The sequence below is a fragment of the Gymnoscopelus microlampas genome (genome assembly GCF_963454915.1).
Source record: "Gymnoscopelus microlampas genome assembly, chromosome: 14".
Lineage (NCBI taxonomy): Eukaryota > Metazoa > Chordata > Actinopteri > Myctophiformes > Myctophidae > Gymnoscopelus > Gymnoscopelus microlampas.
Genome location: NC_139951.1, coordinates 37,187,736 through 37,213,846, shown reverse-complemented (window position 1 = coordinate 37,213,846; position 26,111 = coordinate 37,187,736). Strand labels below are relative to the sequence as shown.

The 26,111-nt window shown below is 41.5% G+C and overlaps 2 protein-coding genes across 3 annotated transcripts in view; one reads left to right on the top strand and one right to left on the bottom strand.

Moving 5' to 3' along the window:
- Positions 1 to 26,111, top strand: part of polr3a (polymerase (RNA) III (DNA directed) polypeptide A) — a 380,370-nt gene that overhangs the window by 41,697 nt on the left and 312,562 nt on the right. The window contains exon 31 of one of the 2 annotated variants that reach the window (XR_014602346.1): positions 180 to 1,027. Coding sequence is in view for 1 of the 2 variants with exons in the window: in XM_084079445.1 (XP_083935571.1) it covers positions 180 to 331 (152 nt within the window). In the remaining variant the exon portion in view is untranslated. Of the gene's footprint in view, positions 1 to 179; positions 1,720 to 26,111 lie in introns of those variants that run through there. The other variant, XM_084079445.1, reaches the window with a different exon arrangement.
- qrfprb (pyroglutamylated RFamide peptide receptor b) lies at positions 5,643 to 19,552 on the bottom strand (the record flags this gene model as incomplete). Its single annotated transcript, XM_084079459.1, has 6 exons — positions 5,643 to 6,064; positions 7,268 to 7,365; positions 10,191 to 10,426; positions 15,078 to 15,139; positions 16,076 to 16,234; positions 19,186 to 19,552. The coding sequence occupies 6 exons, from the start codon at positions 19,550 to 19,552 to the stop codon at positions 5,643 to 5,645; spliced, it is 1,344 nt and encodes a 447-aa protein (XP_083935585.1).

The window sequence follows — 26,111 nt, the reverse complement described above, 5'->3', positions numbered from 1 at the left end:
AATATTACAATTACAAAAACAGAAGAAATTATTATACTGTATGTACAATGGATACGGTAGACAGATATAAATTATGCATTATGAAAATAACGTCTAATTTCCATGACTTGATAGATTTCTTTGTTCTTGTGTCATGCACCAACTTGATATGAAGTGATCACATCCTCTGTTCATTCCAGGTGTGTCAGAGTGCATCATCATGGGCATTCCCATGAACATCGGCACGGGTCTGTTCAAGCTGTTACATAAGGCTGACAAAGACCCCTCTCCACCAGAGAGGCCTCTTCTCTTTGACTCGCCTGACTTTCATGTTCCTCTAGCCCCCCCCTAATCACCCTCACCTGTCCCCCGTTCTGCCTTAACCATCTGAACCCTATTCTGAGGGGAACATTAGCCGATAATTGCAGATCTACAAGCTCGCAACGCCTGTAGATCGGCTATTTTCGGCAAAGATGTTTTGGTGTAAAGGAAAAAAAGAGCTGACCCAAGTACAGAGCCAATGGTCAAGTTTACTTAGTATTCAGGGTTCAAGCTCACACATGGACCATTTTGAAACTCCCATTGCGCCAGAGGTGAGGAGATCGTATTGCAGTTGTTGGTACTTCAAAGGAAATGTCCAAAATCCAAATATAACCTGTGTTCCAATGGATCCAGTGTAGTTCATTATTTTGTCACAAGCTCTCTTAAGTCTATTAGCGATCATTCAGATGCTTCCACAGAAATGACAGCATAATGTGCTGCAGGTTAGTTTTGTTTAAGCCTGATATAGTGCTGATATACTACGTTGCACGTCTGTGTCGTGCCCTGAAAATAGCCGAACTACAAGCTCACATCTCCTAATTTCAGTGCACTTTCTTTGGCTATTCAAAAATAGCAGATCTACAAGCTCATAGCGCGGCACCGAGTGCCTATGTGCTATGAGCTTATTGATCTGCTATTTTTGAAAAATCATGAAACTTTCTGCAAATATTTTAATATTATTTCTTTTAAGCAGACATTTGTAACTCAAATCTTTACTTCTGGGGGGGTTCCCTGGAACTAAATATTTTACAGATGTTCGCTTTAAAAACATATTTCAAGATTTGCTAAAATGTTCACGATTTTTCAAAAATAGCAGATCTACAAGCTCATAGCGCGGCACTCGGTGCCGCGCTATGAGCTTGTATATCTGCTATTTTTGAATAGCCAAAGAAATCTTAAAATGACACAAATGATGCTTTCCCGGTCTTAAAGGGTTAATAGAATGACCCTGTATTTGTTTTTTTTGCCAATGACGAAGTCTATTGTCCATAGACGCCCTTTTCCTGAGAACATAAGTGCCTGTTCAAATGTTTTGCATTTCCCTCTGCCAGGAAACATAATTGTTCAAATCTCTCTGCTTCATGTTCTGGGTCTGTGCTACAGACAGACAGTATTTTGATTTCACCTGCTGTAAGGGGTACATGCTTTCAATGCAGACAATTATGCCAGAGCAGGGACGTGCACAGATAGACTCTAGGTGGTGCTAGATCACCTGCTCTTTGCCCTCTTGACCAGAAGTGCCCTTTTGAAAAAAATCTTTTTTTTTCATTTTTTTTTTCAGTTTACAGCAGGGGTCTTCAACAGGGGGTCCGGGACCCCTAGGGGGTCCTCAGAGTTACTACAGGGGGTCCACCAAATCTTCATGTGATATGATTTTTCTTTTTACCATAACCACTCGAAACCTAGCATCCCTTTTCTGAGGAGAACTTTAGCCAAAAATAGCAGATCTACAAGCCCACAACGCCTCGCGCTGCGAGGCGTTGTGGGCTTGTAGATCGGCTATTTTTGGCAAAGAGGTATAGGTGTAGAGGGAAAAAAGAGCAGACTAAGTAAACAAAAAAAAGTATAATTTACTTGAGCACCTGCCCCTCAAAATGTCTGTGCACGCCACTGTGCCAGAGGGCCTTTTGATTTGAACAATACTGTAAGTGCAAGGACAGTAGTGGCAGTTCATTTCTTAGTTGTTTTTTTTGTAAAAACATGCTTTCTTAAATTTAAAACCGGTATGCAATGCAGTTTATGCATTTTGTGGGTATTTGTTCATGGTGATGTATAAAACATACAACACTAAAATACCTCTGAATCTACAGACAAGAGACCTGTTCTGACATAATTATCTTTTATTTCACATCATTTGAATGCTTAAATGAAGACTGAGGAAGTTCTCACCAGTTCCTACACTGTATGGAGCATTGCGTTTGGTGTGTGAATGTATATTAATGTGTATACTTTGCCTGTGAATAAACTATTTAAAGTTTACATTTGGAATCACTTGATATGTGAAAACTGAGGTGTGCGTGTGCACGCGCAATAAAGGGGGAGAAAAAAATCATAATAGAGATGGTCTGTACTCAAGCAATGCCACCAATGGAAGCAGGGACGTGCACAGATAGACTCTTGGTGGCGCTAGAGTGCCTGCCATTTGCCGTCTTGACCAGAAGTGCCCTTTTGAAAAAAGGGCACACACAAAGAAGTTTTTTTTTTTTCAGTTTACAGCAGGGGTCTTCAACAGGGGGTCCGGGACCCCTAGGGGGTCCTCAGAGTTACTACAGGGGGTCCGCCAAATCTTTATGTGATTATGATTTTTCTTTTTACCATAACCACTCGAAACCTAGCATCCCTTTTCTGAGGAGAACTTTAGCCAAAAATAGCAGATCTACAAGCCCAGCGCGAGGCGTTGTGGGCTTGTAGATCGGCTATTTTTGTCAAAGAGGTATAGGTGTAGAGGGAAAAAAGAGCAGACCAAGTAAACAAAAAAAAGTATAATTTACTTGAGCACCTGCCCCTCAGAATGTCTGTGCACGCCACTGAATGGAAGTATAACATACAGATGTGTAAAACATAACCTTTTATTAATGTGTGCGACAAAGGAAGGGGGAGAAACGTATGTCAATATCCAAACAACCAGGATAAAATGTAATTTGTAATTAAAAATGCATTATCACTGCAACAACCTTTAAGACCACTGATATACATACTGTACACAGAATTAATTCCCTGCTGTAATCACTAACAGAAAAAAACATAGTCAAGTATTGTAAACAATGCCTAGAATTTCAACACTTTCACTTACAAAAGCATTTGAACACCAATAATACTACATGACCGTGTGTGGACTGGAGATGCAAGTAGGCTAGTATACAGTATGAAGCAAGCTCAACTATTTAAAACCAGCCATGATTTGATGCTGTACGCCAGGACAGGTTTTGGACTACAGTAGCTGTAGCTGTCAAGAAAGAAAGGTCTTCATTGCCATAATGAGTTATCATTGTCATCAATCATTGACAATGATAAAATGTCATGAAATGACATTCCACATGATTGAAATGCCTTCTAATGCTTAATGTAAGACTGGTTTGTGGTAAAGTATGTCTGAACAGGTTTGAGGTCTATATAGCCCACTATGTGCTTCAGCAAAACATCTGGAATGTTGACTCCAGCATGAACATTTTGGTCACAAATCAGGTTTGGCCATTTTCCTGGATATAAGTGACTCCTGCATAAGTGTGGTGACACTGAATTAACCCAACACATAAAAACGTACACACAACCTCCTGATAGCCTGCTGTACTGTTAAAATGTGAGATGCACGCCACACACACACATACATTAACCACTTACTGTAACCTAGTGTCCCCATTTTAGGCATGTCAGAATAGGCAGAACATTTAGTGAATGTACAAGCCTATAGATTGGCCATTCTTCATCGTACAGCTTGTTATATTGGCCTTAAAGGGTTATTTCACTTTAAACACTTCCAGATTAACTGTCACATCTACTCAGATTTTTGTGTGCACCCCAGACAGTTTTTCAGTTGCTTGATTCAATATTTAGATATTGATATTAATTTGATCACTCCGTCCTCCTATATAACAAGCCAATTTAACTTCAAACTTCATTGAAAAGCACACCCCTGGTTTAGTTCTGGAGTCTGATATTGTCCTACTAATGCATGAGGGGACCGTCACCAACGTCAGACATTTAAATTTAAAAAAGTAATTCTTCTGTCTGTCTGGGGGGAAGAAGTGTTTTAAAGTGAAGTACCCCTTTAAGTGGTTAAAGGGGAATTTAATTAAACACTGTGGTTTAATGGGTAAAATGCACACGAAGCATTTTACCCACTAACAGCTTAGAGCTTTCATTGAATAACTCACATTATAATTCTAATATAATACATTTATGTAATGCATTTTAACGCCCACATTAAAGGGCTCTCATAGCCTAAATGAAAGCTTTCTCTGGTGTCGGTGTTGAGTTGAACTGAAGTCAACAACATTTAACTGAGGTGAGTTAAGGATACCTTTATCTTCCTGGGTGATTTACTTTTCACTGTTAACATGCTTCATCATTATGGCCCATGATTTCCTGTCATAAGTGAGAACAGTTTTACTTGCTTGATTTGACCGTTCTCTGAGATGTTGAAAATTCTCTGTAAACATAAAAGAACAGTTTACAAGCTCTATACAGCTGCCACGTAGACTAAAAGTACTGTAGATGCAATTAAAACAGTCTCCTTCTGTCACTTCCAGTGACATGTCTGACTGCTATTCATTATTGCTCCCAGGGTAGTTTTGAGAGCATCAGCATACAGAGCCGTCCTCCTTTACAAGGTCTTCAAGTTGTAAAAAATACATTTCTTGTGACTTTTGAGGCCTTGAGTCCATCACTTTAACACAAACTCCAGGAGTCACTACTGTAGGTCAAGAGGCAGCGTTGGCTGTAAGTCATCTAGTAAATAATCTGCATTTCTATAGCGCCCTTACCCAAAGCGCTTTGCCTAATCGCTTCATAAAATAGGCAAACATTCAGTGAAAATAGCCGATCTACACGCTCAAAGTTATGCAGTGTGTGAGCTGGTAGATCAACTATTTTCGCTATTTGATGCACGATAAGGTACGCACAGATGGCAGATCGCGGCAACCGTGCAAAGGCACCGACCTGCTTCATCGGTAGCCGTTAGGGGTTCAACGTCTTGCTCAAGGAGACTTCGGCAAATATGGCGGCAGTGGCATATGTTCCAACAGTCAAGCATTGTGTGAACCAGCTCCTTCTCATTTGTAGTGTTGGGATCCTATAGGATTTTAACGACTCCGGTTCCTTAGTGATTCCCTCTAAACGGTCCAATTCCTTAACGGTTCCCTTCAACGATTCCTATAAGGAGGTTCCAAATGGCCCCTGACAGGTCTGTAACTCTGAGAGTGTACAAATGGACCAAATGGACCCTCACAGGTCCATTTGGTTCCATTTGAACACTCTCAGAGTTATGGTGGTCCTTGAAATTAAAAAGTTTGAGAACCACCGGTATTATAATTGTATAGAGCGTGCCAAAAATCCTGAAGGGGGCGTCAACAAGTGTCTTTTGGTAGCTGCGGACATCTTTGAGGGGTAAAAACCAGGTTGACTGAACATTGCCCAATGCCACGCCCAATGCCTCGCCCCCCGTGGTGACGACACGTTGGCACCCTCTATAGCAGACGTGAAGTCCACATAACCAGCTCTGACAGTGTGATAAAATCGGTTCCGGAAACGGTTCCAAATCTGATATAACCGACTCCGGTTCCTCAGTGTTGGATCAGGTTCCTGCGGTTCCTTCGGGTTCCTTCGGGTTCCTTACCCTTTACTCATTTCCTACACGAGGAGCTGCTCACAGGGAGCTCCGTTTGGACGGTGGAGATCTTATCGTCCATCAATTCGGTGGAGGACGTTCCGGAACCGGAGGGGCCTTTCTCTGCCGCGTGGAGCCGCGTGGCGGCGTCCGGGTCGCGGGGCTCCAGGAAGGCCTCGCGGTTCAGCGGCTTGATGAACTGCACGCTGAGACGAGGCGCCTCGCCGGCGCCGCCGGCCCTGCCGCCTCCACCGCCGCCCCTCCGATGGCCGGGTTTCCGGACGCAGTGGGAGAGGGTGGACATGCAGCTCTTCTTGAAGTTCTCGTTCATGAAGGCGTACACGATGGGGTTGTTGAAGCTGTTGGAGAAGCCGATGGCCTGCACCACGGCGATGATCATGTTGATGGTGACCTCGTCGTATTTCTTCTCCAGGTCGTCTGAAACGTTTTGCACGCAGAAAAAAAGAACAATAACATTAATAAGGCTATCATAGAACTGGTTCTCAAATTGTTAATTTCGAGGACCTCCATAACTGTGAGAGTGTATAAATGGAACCAAATGGACCCTTACGGATCCATTTGTACACTCTCAGAGATACAGACAAATGAGGGTCCATTTGGAACCCCCTGAAGGAACCCTGAGGGTCCCTTTGTACCTTGGGTTTCTGTGAAGCTGTATGCTCCGGGCAACGTTTGAGTAGTGGAAGCAAGTCCTTGGATCACCAGAATTTAACCCGTTTTCAACTTTTACTATGTAAAATAAATTATAAATCAACTGTATATCTAGGTTTACAGCCTTGAAGTAAAGAGACAAGCCAATGGAGGAACAGAATGTTAGAATCTTTTAGAACATTTTGTTCCAGTAGCTTACAACTGTTCAGTATTCCATGCTGTTGTTTTATCACCTCAAGTAAAAAGATAGGATCAATGGACCAAAAGATTGATTTGGTGATGATGGTAATGCCTTTTCATACAGTATGTCTAAAACCAGAGCAGGTGCGCTTCCTCTGCTCCCCTTCCTTGGCTGTGGGTGCTCAGCTAACAAAGCATACACAAACGAAAAGAAAAAATCCATAATCCACATCCAAAATCCACACTCCACATTAAAGTTGCAAGACAAGTGAACTCATTTATTTAGTTCCTCCAGCTATATGGAGGCATCATTTGGTACACAATATGATATTTTCATTGTTTGTTTTCCCTCATGCACTGTGAGCCTGCCTGAAAAGAAAATTCTAGGTGGTGTGGTTCTTGATGTTATGTTGATAATTACAGTTAAAGCTGGAGGAACAAAATAAATGGTTCAAAGTGAGTTCACCTGTCTCACTGCTTTATTTTAGAGTGACACCTTTTTCCCACCTTGGTGGATTTGTTTTAATTTGAGCTGCCTTTTATGTGTTTGCTAGTGTTTTGTTTATGAGGTGATGGTCTTGTCAACACACTAATGCATGCTACAGCTGGCACCACTTACAGTAATTTATGATTCCCCAACCATGATGACTTGGTTTCTTTCTGTTACAGTCTTTAATCTGCTGTGTACGTTTGGACCCCACTTTGAGAACTGCTGTATAATAGGAAATTCACTTGCTTATCCAGTGATTCTTACTGTACTCAAAAAGCATGTATATCCAGAATACTTACTGTACTCGAAAAGCATGTGTACTGTGTGGAACGGAGCCCAGCAGATTGTGAAGAGCAGGACAACGGTGATCATCATTTTAACAGCTCTTTTCTTCTTCCTGTGGAAACACAACAAACAGAAAGGTTATGGTTTCTGAAAGGAAAGAAAGGCCATCCGACTCCTTTCCTTCTGGTGTGGGAGCTGTTGCTAGAGTTCTTGGTTTCAGCCGGAGCCCGATACAGACCCGAAAAGACCAGACGGTGTGTCCGATGGGCTTGGGTGGGGTTCAGGCCGATAATTTATGATAATTGCTCGGGTCGGATAATTATGTGTAAAAAGTGAGACCTAGACAAAACACAAAGCAGCATAAAAACAACAAAACAATGGACAAGACAATAACAGAAGTGTGCAACAAGTACATAACCAAATAAAATGAAATACAACTAGAAAATGTGCTCCTCGGAGCTCAAGTCTCCGCCAGCAGACTTGTGTTGGGAATGTTGGGAATGTTCTAATTCTTATGTTCTGGCTGATGGCACTGATGTCACTTCGAAACATGTAAACAATGTTTCGAAGTTACAGTATCTATTGTTGCTGTGTACTTTGCAGGTTTTAACTTTACCACTGTTTCTCTGTAGAGCATTCGTTCACAGGAGAAACAGACATAATTGGGTCCACTTTCTGACATCTTCTTTAAGAATGCGGCACCAGCTTCATCAACTTGAACGTCTTCTAGTTCTTTAGGTGATCTGTAGCGTATCCTCTTACTGGTGTAATCTGCTCGTTGATGTTGTCTTTCATCTATTGAATACTGTGACCAGTGCTTTCTTTTCCATTCGATGTTCTTTACAGACTCTTGTACTTTTTCTTCCAGAGAATGTAGCAATCTTTGCTGTGTCATGTTGTCAGCATTTGTGGCTCGTCTTTGTTTTTTGTCATTTAGGGATTCAAGTGATCTTTATCTGTTTCTTAGCTTTGGCTTTCTGCTGTCGGCATTGCGCCTTTGCTTCTTCATGAGGTTTCAGACGATAATTTCCTGCTTCTTCAGTTTGCGTAATGAGAGTTAGTTGCATTGTGTGATCTCAGCTGTGATCTCAGCTGGAAAGTACTGTTCCAATCCTGACTGTTCCTGAGCAAGTCTCCGCCAGCAGCAGGATTTTTGGTAAGGAATTTATTCCAAGAATGGAACTCTGCTAATTCTGCTAATATCTCCTGACTAAATGTTAGCTTGGCTGATGGCACTGATGTCACTTCGAAACATGCAGCGCAATGTTTCGAAGTGACTCACCTACTGTATTTATAGGTATGTATTTCGTCATGCGTCTCGCTAGCCAATCAAAGCACACCCTTTCAACATATTGTCACGTGTCACGTGAAGCTTGACCAATGTTAGCTTGGCTGGGGGGGGGACACACAGCGAAAATCAAACGAAAACATACTCTCCACCTTCGGCCTGGTGGAGACAATAAAATATCTAAAGTGTATTCTGCAGTATGCCTTTTAAAAACACGAGCAGGACATAAGACCATTATACTGTGTGTGTGTGTGTGTGTGTGTGTGTGTGTGTGTGTGTGTGTGTGTGTGTGTATATATATATATAGTAAAAGATGTCTCCAAATCATCATGCCATCAGCATTCTTGTATGAGAATGTAGCTCACAGCAACCCAGACATATCAAGCCATACATACATACGGTACAGGTTGCCATCTTTCTGTTGTAATAACGGTGCCGAGTTCTATTTCACACTCCTGTGTGAATGTAGAATGTAAAATGAAACATAACAAGTGTGGTTGCTGCGCTACTGAAAAGGTGACGGAAAGAGGGATAATAGGCAAGGGATAATGAATGGGGAGCAGGTCATTGTTGAGAAATGAACCCAGACAGGGTGATGATAAGATCTGGTCTTATCACAGAGCAGGGAATGTTTTGTGTGTGTGTGTGTGTGTGTGTGTGTGTGTGTGTGTGTGTGTGTGTGTGTGTGTGTGTGTGTGTGTGTGTGTGTGTGTGTGTGTGTGTGTGTGTGTGTGTGTGTGTGTGTGTGTGTGTGTGTGTGTGTGTGTGTGTGTGTGTGTGTGTGTGTGTGTGTGTGTCTCTCTCTCTCTCTCTCTCTCTCTCTCTCTCACCACAAATGATAGAGCGCGCATGGGGGGAAGAATTAATAAAATCACCCACTTCTTTAATGGGCTGTCACGATTATGAAATTTTGCTTGACGATTCGCTCTAATTGCGATTAACGATTTAATTGCGTTTCTGTCGTCGGAACATTATGAATAAAAATGAAATTTCTGTTTGGCTTTTAGGCTTCGCAAAACAAAAGGTGCACAGTGCAGATATGACAAATAAGTTTAACAGAGATCTCCTAATATGGGCATATCAGCATGCCCATACAGTATGGGGATGTGAGGGCCGCATAGTGGCCCGAACTTTAGTTTCAAATAATTGCTATTAGGCCAGGGGTCTTCAACGTTTTCAGGCCAAGGACCCCCTAGCTGAGAGAGAGATGAAGCAGGGACCCCCTCTATATCGTATAAAATTGTGTTTCAGATTCAACATTTTTTGTTTCTTTTTTGTTCCTTTTTTCCCTCTACACCTATACCTCTTTACCAAAAATAGCCGATCTACAAGCTCACAACGCCTCGCAGCGCGAAGCGTTGTGAGCTTGTAGATCTGCTATTTTTGGCTAAAGTTCTCCTCAGAAAAGGGATGCTAGGGTTCAAGTGGTTAATGTAAAAAAAAAGATCATAGCACACAAATATTTGGCGGACCCCCTGTAGTAACTCTGAGGACCCAATAGGGGTCCCGGACCCCCTGTTGAAGACCCCTGTATTAGGCGATTATGTGATATTAATAATTGTGACAGGCCTAATACTTCTTCACAGGTGTAAAACCTGTTATGTGACCTGTGCACAAAGTCCAATCCCTGTCGATTCTCGAGCGCATACCTGGACATCTTGCTGACCTCCCTGTGGTTCATGGTGTCGAGGACGGAGGAGTCGCCGACCCGCCGGCGGATCCACAGCTCGATGGCGATCCAGGTGTAGAGGAAGAGCATGGCGGCCAGCGGCAGCAGGAACAGCGCCACCATGATGAAGGTGGCGTACAGCTGCCTGTGGCCCAGGGAGCGCCAGCTCTCCTGGCAGCACACGTGGTAGTGGTCATACAAGAAGTCATATTTCACCTGTGTATAAGAGACACAAGTGGATTAAAAGCAAAATAAAATCTCACGACTGATGTTTGACCAACAGTGGTGGAAAGTAATTAAGTACATTTACTGAAGTACTGGGCCCTAGTACAATTTTGAGGTGTTTGTACTTGAGTGTTTCCAATTTCCGATACTTTTACTTCTACTCCACTACATCTCAGATCCAAATATTGTACTTTTACCCCACTACAATTATTTGAAAACTTTAGTTAGTTACTTTTGATTATTAGATTTTGATTATTATTACAAAACATAAATTAACCACTTCAGCCCTATATACATTTCAGCCATTTGAAAATAGCAGATCTACAAGCTCACAATGCGTTGCATTGAGAGCTTGTAGATCTGCTATTTTCAGTGGAGGATTTGTATACATTTGAAAACTTGAAATGGGACATTCTGCGTAATGAGTGCTTTCTACTACTTTTTCCACCACTGATGACCAAGTCCTAATGTGCGATTTGTGAAACAAGTTTTGAAAGGAGCACCCCCCCCCCCCCCCGTCCCCCGTCCCCCCTACACTAGCGCTGTTTCATAAACACGATATGTAAAATTATGACTTTTAGTAGCATAGTTCCTGCTGTTCTACATACTGCGAGCCAGGGGAAGACATCACAGATTATTGAGGCTTTAACCTTTGCTAATGTTCGAGACCATTAGGGTTTTATGGAAGATGCTTCTGAACATAATCGCTAGTTTGACCACTTCAAATGCTCTAAAGCCTATAATAATAACCGAGCTGCGCAACATGCTGTCATAGAAGACATGCTGGCTTCTGTGGAATCCAACTGACTGAAATCTTTCGTGGTGAGAACTTTAATGCATTGGTTCTCAAAGTGGGGTCCGGGGACCCCCAGGGGTCCTTGGAGGGATTCCAGGGGGTCCCCAGCAAAATGAGTTAATAAAGCGCCACAATCATTTTACTTTGGCTATTCAAAAATAGCAGATATACAAGCTCATAGCGCGGCACCGAGTGCCGCGCTACGAGCTTGTAGATCTGCTATTTTTTTTAAATCATGAAAATTTATTTTCAGGTGGGGGTCCGCGGCCACATATATATCAATTTGGGGGTCCTTGGCACGAAAACGTTTGAGGACCACTGCTTTAATGGACAAAGAGCCAGAGAGAGAGAGAGAGGGTGGCACAAATGCTCAGGTGCCAGCCACAACACCTGTGACTGGCACACACTACTGGTTCCACTCTACTGTACCAGCAGGTGTGTGCTGGCAGCAGGTCACTCAAAACTAGAGCGATTACCAACAGAAGCATATTGGGGGACATTTTAGTCAAATGTTTGGGAGGGCGCTACGCACACGTTTAGCTGTGTTGCTCATTCCACGCTTGCACGGTCCTTATACAAGTTATACGTCGTTGTGAAGGTGACTAATCAACGATAACAACAATATAAAATACAATAGCATTTGGTATTATTGAAGGGGAACTTGAAAACCGAGGTTAAGTTTCAGAACTTTTTGATAGATTGGTTAATTTGCAGTATTATGTCTAGACACTGGGTGGCGGGCATTTGATAGACATGCACAGGATATAGGAAGCACAAAGTACACAGGTGCATTAATTAGTGTGTGCACACAGAGTGAAGGGGAGCACACTCTGTTCTTACCAGAGAAACAAACAAAGAAGGACAGAGTGATGAAATGGAAAGAAAAGACAAGACGCTGGGCTGCAACAAACCAAGAGAGAGATAAGACATAAGGTAAGGTAACTTTTTGCTGTGCTAACCCATTAAAACCGGGAAAGCATCTGTGTCATTTTAGATTTTAGTGTTGGCTATTCAAAAATAGCAGATATACACGTGCCACGCTGCAAGCTTGTATATCTGCTATTTTTTTACATTTTTTGAAAGAATCTTGAAAGTGTGAGAACTACTGATTTAAAATGCATTGAATTGGCCTCAGGTCTTAATGGGTAAATGTGCGGTGCTTCAAAAGATAACTACGTAATATCTGCATAGGACCCTAGACAGGAGGGATTTCTGAAAAAAGGCCTTCTATAAGAAGGTTAGAGGCATTTGGGGGTAAGAGAGAGTGAGTGAGTGAGTGAGTGAGTGAGCGAGCGAGCTGATGCAGAGAGCAGTCCCAGAAGGGGAGGGGCAGAAAATAAATCACTAGGCCTACTTCAATGACCTCTATTTCAACCTGATTTTTTTCCCATAAGTCAAAATGTAGAAATATTCTGTTACAACTAAGTAAAAGTCCTGTATTAAAGTTTTTACTTGAGTTAAAGTAAAACAAAATATTGGTGTCAAAATACCACCAAGTACCACATGTAAAAGCACTATCTTTCAAATCTTTCAAAAATAGCAGATGTACAAGCTCACAACACGTCGCACCGCAATGTAGATCGGCTATTTTTGAATAGCCGAAGTTATGTAGGCTATATAATAGTGCTTAACTGGTTAGTGTATGTTTTGTAATAATAATCTAAATCTACAAAGTAGCTAGCAACTGAAGTTTTCAAATGACTGTAGTGGAGTAAAAAAAAGTACCATATTTGCCTCATGTAGTGGAGTTAGAAGTATAAAGTACTGAAAAATGGAAATACTCTAGTAAAGTAAAAGTACCTAAAAATGCACTTGAGTCCAGTACTTGAGTAAATGTACTTAGTTACTTTCCACGGCTGGAAATGGCTGCATGTAGAGTCATCTACTGACCTGCTGTTCAGTCAGCATTTTTTATGATGATGATGATGTGTCTAACATGCTGATCAGACTGCAGCGAGGGTGGGGTAGACATAGCAGAGGATCACATCATTGTTGCCATGTCCGCTTATTATAAGCGACTTTCATAAGCGGGCGGCCCTTCTTTCTCTGTAAAGTTGCTTGTAATTATTGGTGGTTGTGTTTTTTTTGGGTCAGTGGTCATCTAGGTCAGTGGTTCTCAACCAGTGGTCCGGGGACCACCAGTGGTCCTTGAGGGGGCTCCAGGGGGTCCCCAGCAAAAGGTGTTAATACATTTTCACCCCTTTATCCATATTGTTTAGCAGATCTACAAGCTCACAGCGTGTCACTTCGTGCCGCACTACGAGCTTGTAGATCTGCTATTTTTGAACATTTTCCAAAAAATCTTGAAAGTGTTTGAAGAATTTTGTAGAATTTTACATTTTTTAACACACATTTTCTCTTGTGGGGGTCCCTGGCACAAAATATTTTCAGATGGTGGTCCGTGGCAAAATCTATATCAATTTAGGGGTCCTTGGCATGAAAAAGGTTAAAAACCACTGATCTAGGTGACTTAGGCAGTCATGAGAAAAGGACTCATTTTGACAAAGTCATGTTTATCTTCCTTTATTTATATCTGCCTAATCTCTCAAGAACTGATTCTGCACTGCGTTGGAATCTGTCCTGAAGGTTTGTCAGAACGTGTACACACTGTGTGGGAGTGGGCGTGCCTTCAGATCAGGAAGCAGGCCGCGCTTTACCCAATCAAATGTAGTGGGCGGGATTCACGTGTCCGTCGATCCTTCCATACTGGAAACTAACCGAAACTAATTTAGCAATAGCGTCCGCGGAGCAGACAAAACCACGGAAAGATATTCACATTTGAACTTACTCTTTCATCATAGAAACAAGTGGGCTTATAACCAAAACGATCTATGTTCTCTGGGAGAAGTGGTGTTAGTGTTCCGTGTAGAAATATTGTTAGTGGGAATGAAAACGTAGTCGCACCACCCGGAAGTGGAGCGGTGAAGGCAGACTTAAACCCCGGTTTCCTTGCGCACTGGTGCTACGTCGGCATTGTCCCAGAGTATAACTGAGGAGGAACGAACAGCAGAGGTCGCTGTTTTTCCTTTTCAGTTGTCTCTGGGTTCCGAGATTGATATCTGCCTAACTCTACTCTCCTAACACTGCTGACGCATCATCCTCAGCATTTTTTTTCACCAATATTTTTGAGGAAGGCACCATACAGTTAAAACTAATCATTTTTACTACAACATTCTCAAAGTGGGGTCCCCCAGGAGTCCCTCAGCAGTTCTTTTTACCACTTAGGGTTAGGCCCTTGCAGAAATAGTTCAAACGTTTGAAACATTTCATAATATTTTTGCCTATAATAATAACATGTCCAACTCAGGGATGCCAAGTGGTTAATTTCACTAATAGTTCACTGGCTAGAAGTTAGTCCAATGAGACAAAGTAATGTATATAGACAATGTAATATATGTACAATCATGTAAAAAATGACAAATTAGATCATACGTAGGTTTCACACTCTCCACTGTTACCTTCCCACCCACAGCAGACGGCTGTATAATTCTGTACTAATTCTAATCTAACAACAGAATTAGTACAGAATATTTTCAAATGGCGGTACGCGGCCTAATACGTATCGATTTGGGGGTCTTTGACATGAAAATGTTTGATAACCGCTATTCTAATCCTTAGATGCTTAGGTGCTTGTTTCTGAGACAAACCAGGAGCGAGCGGCGTCATTCAATTGTGTTTGTTTTTCAGGTCAGGGTTTCAGTCAAGCTGAGGTACGTTGGCTTGAATTGATTTGATTCCTGCAGGAGATAACTCCATATCCAGACAGCTGAATAACAAGCAAAGGCTTATCTGGGAACACGTTGACACATTAAACAGTCAGGGTGCTGCACTACCACAGTGCTTTACCTGCAGTTGCTGCACAAACAGCATTGGGGAGCCCACCATCACTGATGCAATCCACACCAACCCTGTAACAATGCAATGCACAGACATAGTAGACCCCAGTGAGTCACACAATGTAGCCTATTGCTTTCACATTCATACAATGTTACAGTGGTTATTTCCTATGGTGTAAAGTAACTAAGTACATTTATTCATTATACTCAAGTACTGTAACTTTTATTTTTACTGGAGTATTTCCAATTGTCTATACTTTTACATCTACTCCACTACATCTCAGAGGCAAATGTTGTACTTTTACTCCACTACAATTATTTGAAAACTTTACTAGTTACTTTGCTACTTTGCAATTATTAGATTATAAAACATACATGCATTAACCCAGTGGTTCTCAAACATTTTTATGCCAAGGACCCCCAAAATGATATGTATTTGGCCACGGACCCCCATCTCAAATATTTTGTTCCAGGGACCCGTAGAAGCACAGATTTGAGTTAAAAATGTTCGCATAAAAATATTTATATATATTCAAAGGTTTGCGCACATTTTCACGATTTCTCAAAAATAGCAGATCTACAAGCTCGTAGCGCGTCACTCGGTGCTGCGCTATGAGCTTGTATATCTGCTATTTTTGAATAGCCAAATTATAAAAGGTTAAAATTATTGTGACGCTATATTAACACATTTTGCTGGGGACCCCCTGGTACCCCCCCCAAGGACCCCTGGGGGTCCCCGGACCCCACTTTGAGAACCAATGCATTAACCACTTTAGCCCTGTTTTCGTAGAACTTGTAGATATTAGATTAGACATGTCTTTATTATCCACAAGGGAAAATTGTTTTGCTCAGGTCAATGCATACATTCAAGACCAGACAATACATACACGGTTTTATAACACATCACATGCACTCGCTACATAATAGTGCATGCACTCACCATACAATACAAAGGCATGCATAATGAGCATATACATCCATCCATTCAAAGCAAAGCATTCAGTGTACCTAGCATCTTGTAAGCTCTTTTAGACGTGTACTGCCGTCTCATTTTCAGAGGGTAGACAATACCCTGGTACCTCTCAATGGCAATGCAGGTCATGGTGAGGATGCCGGTCACGATGGCGGTCGTCTGCACAAAGGGAACCGTCTTGCACACCAGGACGCCTACAGGAGAGAGAGAGAGAGGACACGGCACGGGTCAATACATGAGACCAACAGTGGTGTGTCTGTGACAACAAGAACCTATTCATCCCTATCCTCCAGGTTCTTATATGCCCAGACAGCCTTCAGACTTGAAGGTCAGTTTATCCCCAGTTGTGTAAAGTAACTAAGTACATGTACTGTACTTAAGTACAATTTTGAGTTTTTTTTTTTTTTTTACTTGAATATTTCCAATACTTTTACTTCTACTCCACTACATCTCAGAGGCAAATATTGTACTTTTACTCAACTACAATTATTTGAAAACTTACATTAACCACTTCAACCCATATAATACTGTACTTTGGCTATTTGAAAATAGCCGATCTACAAGCTCACAACGCGTCGCTTTCCGACGCGTTGTGAGCTTGTACATCTGCTATTTTCAAAATATTTTTTTATACATATTGAACTTGTGAAATGGGACATTCTGCATAATGAGTACTTTTACTTTTGGTACTTTAAGGAGCCTATATTTTGATGCCAACTATTTTGTAATTTTAATCAAGTAAACTTTGAATGCCGGACTTTTACTTGTAACAGAGTACTTCTGCATTGTGGTATTGATTTAAACAAATCTGTACTTCTTCCACCACTGGTTTTTCCTCAAACTTTTTCATTACAAGGACCAACAAATGAATTTAAATGATTATTTTAAAATGAAAATAAATAAAGAAATGAAAAAAAGTAGCCTAATTGGAAAAAACATGGCCCCATCAGCATTAGAATGACAGGGAGTCACCAAGCAGTCACCAGAACCATGGACGTGTGTTTTCAATGAGTCTAACATGGTTAACAAGGAGTTTGAAGTTACAATGGGTTTATATAGAAAGGGGCCGTGTCTGATACAAAGAATATCAAATATCTAAATATTGAATCAGGCAACTTTAAAAACTGTCTGGGGTGCTCACAAAAGTAGATATTAATAAAAGCATCTGTGTCATTTTAGATTCTTCTGCGTCCAAAAATGGCATATCTACAAGCTGCGAGCTTGTAGATCTGCAATTTTTTGAACATTTTTTTAAAATCTTGAAAGTGTGAGAACTATCAGTAGTTTAGAAGGTATTTGTAGAATCTGCCTCGGGTCTTAATGGGTTAAAATGACCCCAGAGGTGTTGAAATACCCCATTGCATGCTTTCCCAATAACAAAAAAATACAGCCAAGCGATAGTTCATGTAGACATGGAAGGCAGGAGGTTTATGCTACATTCACACTCCCCGGACCCCCCCCCCCCCCCCCCCCGTACGTTCATCCTCACGCCATTCTCATTCGCTGCAAGCAAACTCACTCGCGCCCTCATTCCCTCAGCGGTTCATTTAAGCAGCCTTTGTTCTCTGTTCAGTCTACACTCTACATGCTTCGCTGTCTAAGCTGGCTGTACAGCTGTTTGTTTTCAAATTCCCTCCACCTCCCCAGCCCCCTCCCTGTGGCATTTAGTTCATATTGTTATAGGTTGATTTTTGTGTTTGTACTGTGGTTCTATGATTCTGTGTATTGTACTGTGGTTCTATGGATTGTATGATATGTGGTAGTTTAATTACGCAATTAACGCATTTAATTACGCAAGGTTCAATGTTGTGTTTATGTAAAACTGTATTTATGCTCTGCTCTGGGGGGTCTGTGACTTCAGATCTGTTGTCCTGCTTGCAGGTAATCTGTAATATCACATGAGCAGAGTCACACTGCCAAATCTGAATGCAATATCATTGCAGTTATATATGCAATATGGTAAATGGTTAATAAATGGTATTGGTTATTCTTGCGGTCTAAACGAACTGAAAATACTAGTTACCCATATGGGGTTTGAGTGGTTAAAGGTAGGGTAAGTGATTTGTTTTGGTTAAAATAAGTGTTAAATAGCTCTATATTCTGATAGTACTCATTGCCACAGAGTGTTTGTTCAGTAACAGGAGTCTCCATGTCTCTCCAGTCTCCTTTATTAAGCAGAAAATGCATTTTCAGGTATAGGGAGGGATACCAATTTTATCCAATTAGGATAGAGAACTCAGTCAGGATACAGATTAAACAAGTGAAATTGGAATTGATGACACTAAGAAATTAGCAGACACAACTGGAACTGGAACACTATAAAGATAAAGCTGATACATGGGCACTCTCTCCTGATTGGCTGAGATTTTGTCACCTACCTGAAAATGTATTTTCTTTTTATTAAAGAGCTGGAGAGACATGGAGACTCCTGTTACTGAACAGACACTCTATAGCAACTATCAGAATATAGTGCTTTAACATTTTAACAAAACACGTTTTGTAACAAAACACGTTTTGTTATAACCAAAACATATCACTTACCCTACAGTACCTTTTAACTTGGCTTGCTGATCATTCTGTTTCTGTTGCTAAGTAGGCCTAAAGCATAGTCCATTCTCAGTTGATAATGAACCAATTATGACCTCATTAAGATGCTTGGGGCGTGGCCACCTGTTGCTATATCCACTGATTTGTTCTCCTCCCATTAGGCTACTTAATATCACAGATGTTTTCGGACAAAAATAGAGCAAAACATATAGACTATATTTTAACACATTGTCAGTCAGTATTGCTTGCTTTACAATTTTCCAAAGCGATTAATAAAAAATGTAATTGTGCTCATGCATGGGCATCTGTCCCAAAACAATCAATGTCATCTCATAATGATGGTCAATTAATGTATTAACAACTTTTAATTTAATTGATTTCAAAAGAACCACAGCCACTAGGCTCTCTCTCTATATATATATATATATATATATATCACTATTTGAAAATAGCTGATCTACAAGCTCACAACTCTTCCAATGCCATGCATTGTGAGCTTGTAGATCTGCTATTTTCAAAAGAAAGTCTTGGAAAAAAAAGTGAAATATTTTTAAAACATTTTAACAGCACACGTATTATATATAAATAAAACTTCTACCTCCAAGCCATTCGGAGGAGATGTTCTGCAGCAGTGTGAACGGCACGCAGAAGAAGGTGATGAGCAGGTCGCTGACCGCCAGCGAGCAGATGAAGATGTTGGTGGCGGTCTGCATGGCGCGCTTCTTCAGCACCACGTAGACCACCAGGCTGTTGCCCACCAGCGCCAGCAGGAAGATGACCGCGTACACCGCGACGAACGCGGTCTTGGCGCTGTAGGGCAGCTCGGGCACGTAGACCAGCGGCCGGATCTGGTAGGAGTCGATGAACTCCTGGCGACTCAAGTTGTAGTGCTGGAGCATCTCCTTCAGCACCTCCGGGGTGATCTTGGTGATCCCGTGGCCGGACTCTGTGGTCGAGTTTGCCATTGTTCCTTCGTCAGAAATGTAGGCTACTGTGTGGGTTATATGTAGTCCTGTGGTGTGTGTATGTATTGTTGTTGTTGAAACCTAAAAAATAAATAAGAACACTTTAATAATAATAATAATAATGAATAAACCGTCCGAAAATGCAAAAAATAAAAAATAAAAGATTATTTCTGTCAGGTAAGGTTAATAAAAAAAACTAAGATTGATGGTAAATCTGTATGGAGGTGTTACATTATTTTTTGCCATTCTTGCTTCTGTCAGGTTAAAACCTAAAATTTGATTCAACCTTTCTTTTTTTATTTTTACAAAATATGGCTCGCCCCCCGTACTTACGCACACGCCCCTTACACACCGTTGTCCGGTTGTCGGCTAGCGCCGCGCCTGAGTGATGTTAAATCTGTACATCCACATGTCTTCTTTGGTGCTTTTCTTTTCAGTATAGTGTCTCCAACATGCGCGTCTGTCTGCTGTGTGTTGGTGCGTCTGCTTTGTGCGCTCTGCGCTCCTTGGCTTTATCCATCCAAGCAGTCAGTCAGTGTACCTGCGTGTGTGTGTCAAGTGAGCGCAAGAAGGCATGGAAGCCTCATGCGCAGTGGTGGAAGAAGCTACTCAGATATTTTACTTAGGTAAAAGTAGCAATACCACAATATAAAAAAAATACTCTGTTACAAGTAAAAGGCCTGTGTTCAAAATGTTACTTGAGTAAAAGTACAAAAGTATTGGCATCAAAATATAGCCTACTTAAAGTACCAAAAGTGAAAGTACAAAAATAATAAATAGCCTATGTATAAAATAGGGCTGAAGTGGTTAATGTATGTTTTATAATATAATAATTTATATCTGCAAAGTAACTAGTAACTAACGTTTTCAAATAATTGTAGTGGAGTAAAAGTAAAAGTATTGGAAATGGGAAATACTCAAGTAAAGTACAATTAACTAAAAATCCTACTTAAGTACAGTACTTGAGTAGCCTGTTACGTTCCACCACTGCTCTTGCGTCAAGACACATGACATGAGCATAGGCATTTGACTGCCTGTAGCAGATAATTCCAAAAATAAAGGTGAGATTGACAGTTTTTATATAATAAATGCAATTCACAGACCCCCTGTATAATGCCATTTAAAAAGACTGGGACCCCAATCTGCACTGTAAAATCTTCAGTTACAGACCCATTTTGGACCCCTGGCCTGGTGGTCCCCGGACCGGATGTTGAGAACGATGTTATAGACCAGCGGTTCCCAAACTGGGGGTCCGGATCCCCAGGGGGGTCCCCAAATTATTCTGGGGGGTCCCCAGATGATTGTTTTCTCACTCAACAGTAAACAAACCAACATACAGTATAAGTGTATACAGGGTATCTGCACATTTCTAAAGTGACAATTTAATTACTTTTAAGACCTTTTTAACAAATTGGCCAAATTGTCAAATATTACTTACGAAAGAGGCAAACATTGTGAAAATAGCTGATCTATGGTGGAGGGATATTGAGGGTGTCTGTGGCCAAGACAAGATTGCTAAGCGTGACGGGAGCATTACTGTAATCTCTTTAACTGTGCTAAAAGCGATGCAGTGGTAATCGATAATGTTGACCTTTCTGCATGGTTCATCAAGTCAGCTGATGTTTCTGCTGCCATCAAGTTGCTTGACAATAACAAAGCTTGTGGTTTGGACTGTATTACTGCAGAACACGTTTGACAGCTGTTTGTTTCACAACAGCTATAGGCTCTGTCCACTGCTTGCTCTGTGTTTCACATCTACAGCTGTAGGCTCTGTCCACTGCTTGCTATGTGTTTCACATCTACAGCTATAGGCTATGTCTACTGCTTGCCATGGGTTTCATAGGTCTCATGATTCATCATCATCATAACCTTTATTTCAACTCGGAGTACAGTTGAGGGCAAGCCCTCATTTTCAATGTAGCCGAGATACAACATAATCAGCATAATCAACAGGAATACATTTACATACATCAATTAATTAATAATCAGAGAATAAATATACTCAGTATTTCAAAGAAAGAACATGACATTAAATAAAACAGTTAAAGTCTGGTACAAAGGTGCTGGAAACCATTGCTCTATATTGACCCAATGAGGGCAGTAGTCTGATTTTTAGGGACTTCTGAAGCTCATTCCAGGCAGTTCATAGTGTTGTTGTTGCTCCACATGCCCAGATGGCATAGTGCCAGTCAATTGTTTGTGTCCGCTGGTGTGCCTATACATGTGAGGCACTTTTAAGACAGTTGATGTATAATTTTATGTGTTGTCTTGATGTGTCCGAGAACAGCATCATAGAGGCTCTAATGAGAAGCTGTTATCGCTACACACCCAGGCTCAGAGAGCATTGGCGTAATAGCCTTTATACTTTTAGTAATTCATTTCCCTGCCTAAATATTTGACATGGCGCTTTACAGCCACCGTGTGTGTGTGTGTGTGTGTGTGTGTGTGTGTGTGTGTGTGTGTGTGTGTGTGTGTGTGTGTGTGTGTGTGTGTGTGTGTGTGTGTGTGTGTGTGTGTGTGTGTGTGTGTGTGTGTGTGTGTGTGTGTGTGTGTGTGTGTGTGTGTGTGTGTGTGTGTGTGTGTGTGTGCGTGCGTGCGTGCGTGCGCGCGCGTGCGTGCGTGCGAGCATGCGAGTGTGGATATGGATAAATGGCACTACATAAAGCAGAAATGCTTCTTGTGCAGGTAGAAATCCTATCCAGTTAGCATGGTTACAGTGTGGATAAAAACTGAAAAACAGAGCATCGAAAAAGTTCCTTTAAGTGAGGGTGTGTTTTGTGTAATCCCATTTGCCTGTTTTAATCACTTTTCCCTCACCAGTGTCTAGGTCAGGGGTGTTCAACAGGGGGTCCGGGACCCCTAGAGGGTCCTCAGAGGGGTACTACTGGGGGTCCACCAAAACTTTGTGTGTTCGGCGAAAATGCGCCTTGAGGATGTTTCTCAAGGTGAACCTCGTCCTGGCCACCAGCTCCTCGGTCAGTTCTCTCACTACGTACCTCAGCTTCTGGATTTCCGCGTCTTTCGCTTTCATGTTCTTCTCGTACTCGACTATCGTCTCGTCCTTTTCGGCCACTTCGGCCTTCAGTTTTGTATTCTCTAGAGTATATTTCTCCAGAGTATTTCCCGTGTCAAATATCATACTATCCAAGATCCCAAAATAAGGAGCGTCACTCTATAAATGCCTATAATGGATGACAACTGAAGATCTAGAACTGTGAATCTAAACTGAAGATGCAAACATTACACACTCGTTCTTATATGGAGAGCTCAAGAGCTTATGGACGTATTTAGTGACGTCAACGCCCAAATTAGTACAACAGCCACACCCACCACTGTGTGGGCCACACCCACCACAGTTGTGGCCACACTCACCACAGTTGTGGCCACACCCACCACAGTGCTGAATGGCAGCTGTCTCGGACCAACTCCATGGGGTCTGAGCGATGGAGGGTGTTTGTTTGGCATAAATACTGTAGGTCAGGGGTGTTCAACAGGGGTTCCGGGACCCCTAGAGGGTCCTCATAGGTACCACAGGGGGTCCACCAAATCTTTGTGTGATAGGATCATTGTTTTATACATTAACCACCTGAACCCAAAGCATCCATATTCTAAAGAGGCGAGTGCGTGTGCGTGTGCGTGTGCGTGTGTGTGTGTGTGTGTGTGTGTGTGTGTGTGTGTGTGTGTGTGTGTGTGTGTGTGTGTGTGTGTGTGTGTGTGTGTGTGTGTGTGTGTGTGTGTGTGTGGGGGAGGGGGTACAACGAGTAAATCACAGAACAGGGGTTATCTAACAGTCTGAAAACAATCATACAGCAGCCATTCCCACCTGGGGGCCGTGAGGATACTACAAAAAGGCCCAAATAATTGGCATAACACTGAGATTGTATTAATGACAATATAACATTAATATAAATAAAAAGTATAACGATAAATGGGAACTTAAAGTATCCAGACATTTTAGTGACCGCAAATTAAATCTCTGAGTTAAAAGATGATTCCTGATCAAGTTTGCCAAGGTGAACCTTTTCTTGCCCAGCAGCTCTTTGGTCAGTTTTCTCACCTCGTCCCTCAGCTCCTGGATTTTCACGTCTTTCACTTTCATGTTCTTCTCGTACTCGACTATCGTCTCGTCCTTTTCGGCCGCTTCGGCCTTCAGTTTTGTATTCTCGACCGCACTTTCCTCCAGAGTCTTTTCCGTGTCGATGCTATCCATGCTGTCCGTGATCCCTAAATAAAGAGTGTCACTCTCATATACTGTATGCCTATGATGGGTGACAACTGAACATCTAGAACTGAGAATCTAAACTGATGCTGCAAACATAACACACTCGTTCTTATATGGAGAGCTCAAGAGCTTATGGACATATTTAGTGACATCAACGCCCAAATTAGTACAACAGCCACACCCACCACTGTGCTGGCCACACCCACCACTGTGCTGAATTGCAGCTGCCTCGGATCAACTCCTGGGTTCTGAGCGATGGAGGGAAGCGAAGAAACACTTCATTACGAAACACCAAGGTTTAGAGCAGGGAACACTTCATTACATAACACCATGGTTTAGAGCAGGGAACACTTCTTTACAAAACACCAAGGTTTAGAGCGGGGAACGCTTCTTTACAAAACACCAAGGTTTAGAGCGGGGAACGCTTCTTTACAAAACACCAAGGTTTAGAGCAGGGAACGCTTCTTTACGAAACACCATGGTTTAGAACAGGTAACACTGCATTACAAAGCTGTCGGGGTGGTAACAGTATGTCCAACACCGTTACTATTCAGAAAAAAAAACTGTTTTCCTATGGATTCCAATGTAGTGATGATTACAGTATAGTATATGTTGTATGATTTAGTCACAAACTCTTGTTAATACCTTTCATTGGCCAACACACACTTTCAAGCTTGGAGTAAGAATTACAATATTTGCCTCTGAGAGGTAGTGGAGTTTTAAAGGAGTAGTCCATCCCAAAAAATGACTTATTTTCTATCAATTACACACCCTGTGAAGCCTTGAATTCATTTTTCACCCCCGCATTCCTAAGCCAATAATTTGATGACCGTCTCCTATAGGGGTGGGACGATATGGGTACCTCACGATACGATATATATCACGATATTAGGCCCACGATAACAATATATATCACGATATTCAATATATTGCGATATATTGCGATATCACGATATTCGTTATATATTGCAAGAAATTTCACCAACGATATATCACGGTAGTCCTTGTATTCAATTCATAAACACATAAAATAGCACCAAACAGTTTAAAATCATCATTACACAAATACAGAGTTGGAAAAACAACGTATCACAAACTAAAAAACTTTTTAATTTTTAATATCGATTTAAAAAAAATTAATATCGATTATTTATCGCGGGAGGAAATATCGCGATATATCGATATATCAATATATTGTCCCACCCCTAGTCTCCTACTGGCTAATGTATCTGTAGGAGACACAAAGGAGACTCTTTGTGTCTCCTACCGGAAATACACACGTTCATCAAATTATTGGCTTAGGAATGCGACAAAAACAAAAAGAAATCTCCACGAATTCAAGGCTTCATGGGATGTGTAATTGATAGAAAATAAGTAATTTTTTGGCTGAACTATTCCTTTAAAGCATCAAAACATTGAAACACTCGAGTTAAGCAAAAGGACCCCGAAATTGTACTGAAGTACGGTATTTGAATACATTTACTTAGTTACTTTCCACCACTGTTGTCGACAGCTGTTTTAGCTGTTACAATTCCAAACATGACCCGCTTTAATTACTTCAGTTTATATTAGTAGCGTAATGACTAAGTATCCATTACGGGGCCAGAGCTCAGCTCTGGACCTGTTGTTATTGGCAGTATTCTGTCACTTCTGCCACTTTTCGCAGTTCTGGCTGAACCGTGCTGTCGCTTTTTACGAAACTCGGCCATATGGTAGATGGTCATGAAAAACGATCAAGAAATCATTCTCACAATCTTTCGTCCAAAGGTGGCGCTATAGCACTCAATTGAAAATGGCAACTTTGAACAGGTACAACTCATGCCCTGTTTGACCTAGAGCCATGAAACTTGGATACACGTGTGCGTCTCCTCATGCTGAACAACTTTCACCCTCTGACTTTTGACCTCTGACCTTTAGATCTCCCACCATTTTGAATTATATGAAAAACAGTCATTGGCTCCTAACTTCTGCATTTTTTCACTTATGGAAAATCCGTTGGAAATTTTTGTAGGCAGAGGTCCAAAGTTCAAGTGTTAAACGTTTCGTGCAGATTGCTCAAAAATCCCAGGAGGAGATAGATTTTAACAATTACAGTTTTATGAAAATTATTCATCTGTGCCTAAAACATACATGCAGACTCACATTTCTTTGAAACTTTGCAGAAATGTACAGGGTCATTCCAAATATCACTGAAACCAATCTTACTCCAATTGGTCAAAAGGGGGCGCTATAGCAATTTTTTGAAAATGCAGACTTTAAACAGGCATAAGTCATGCCTCGTTTGGCCGAAAGTCGTGAAACTTGCTTACACATGTGCCTTGACTCATGAGGAACACA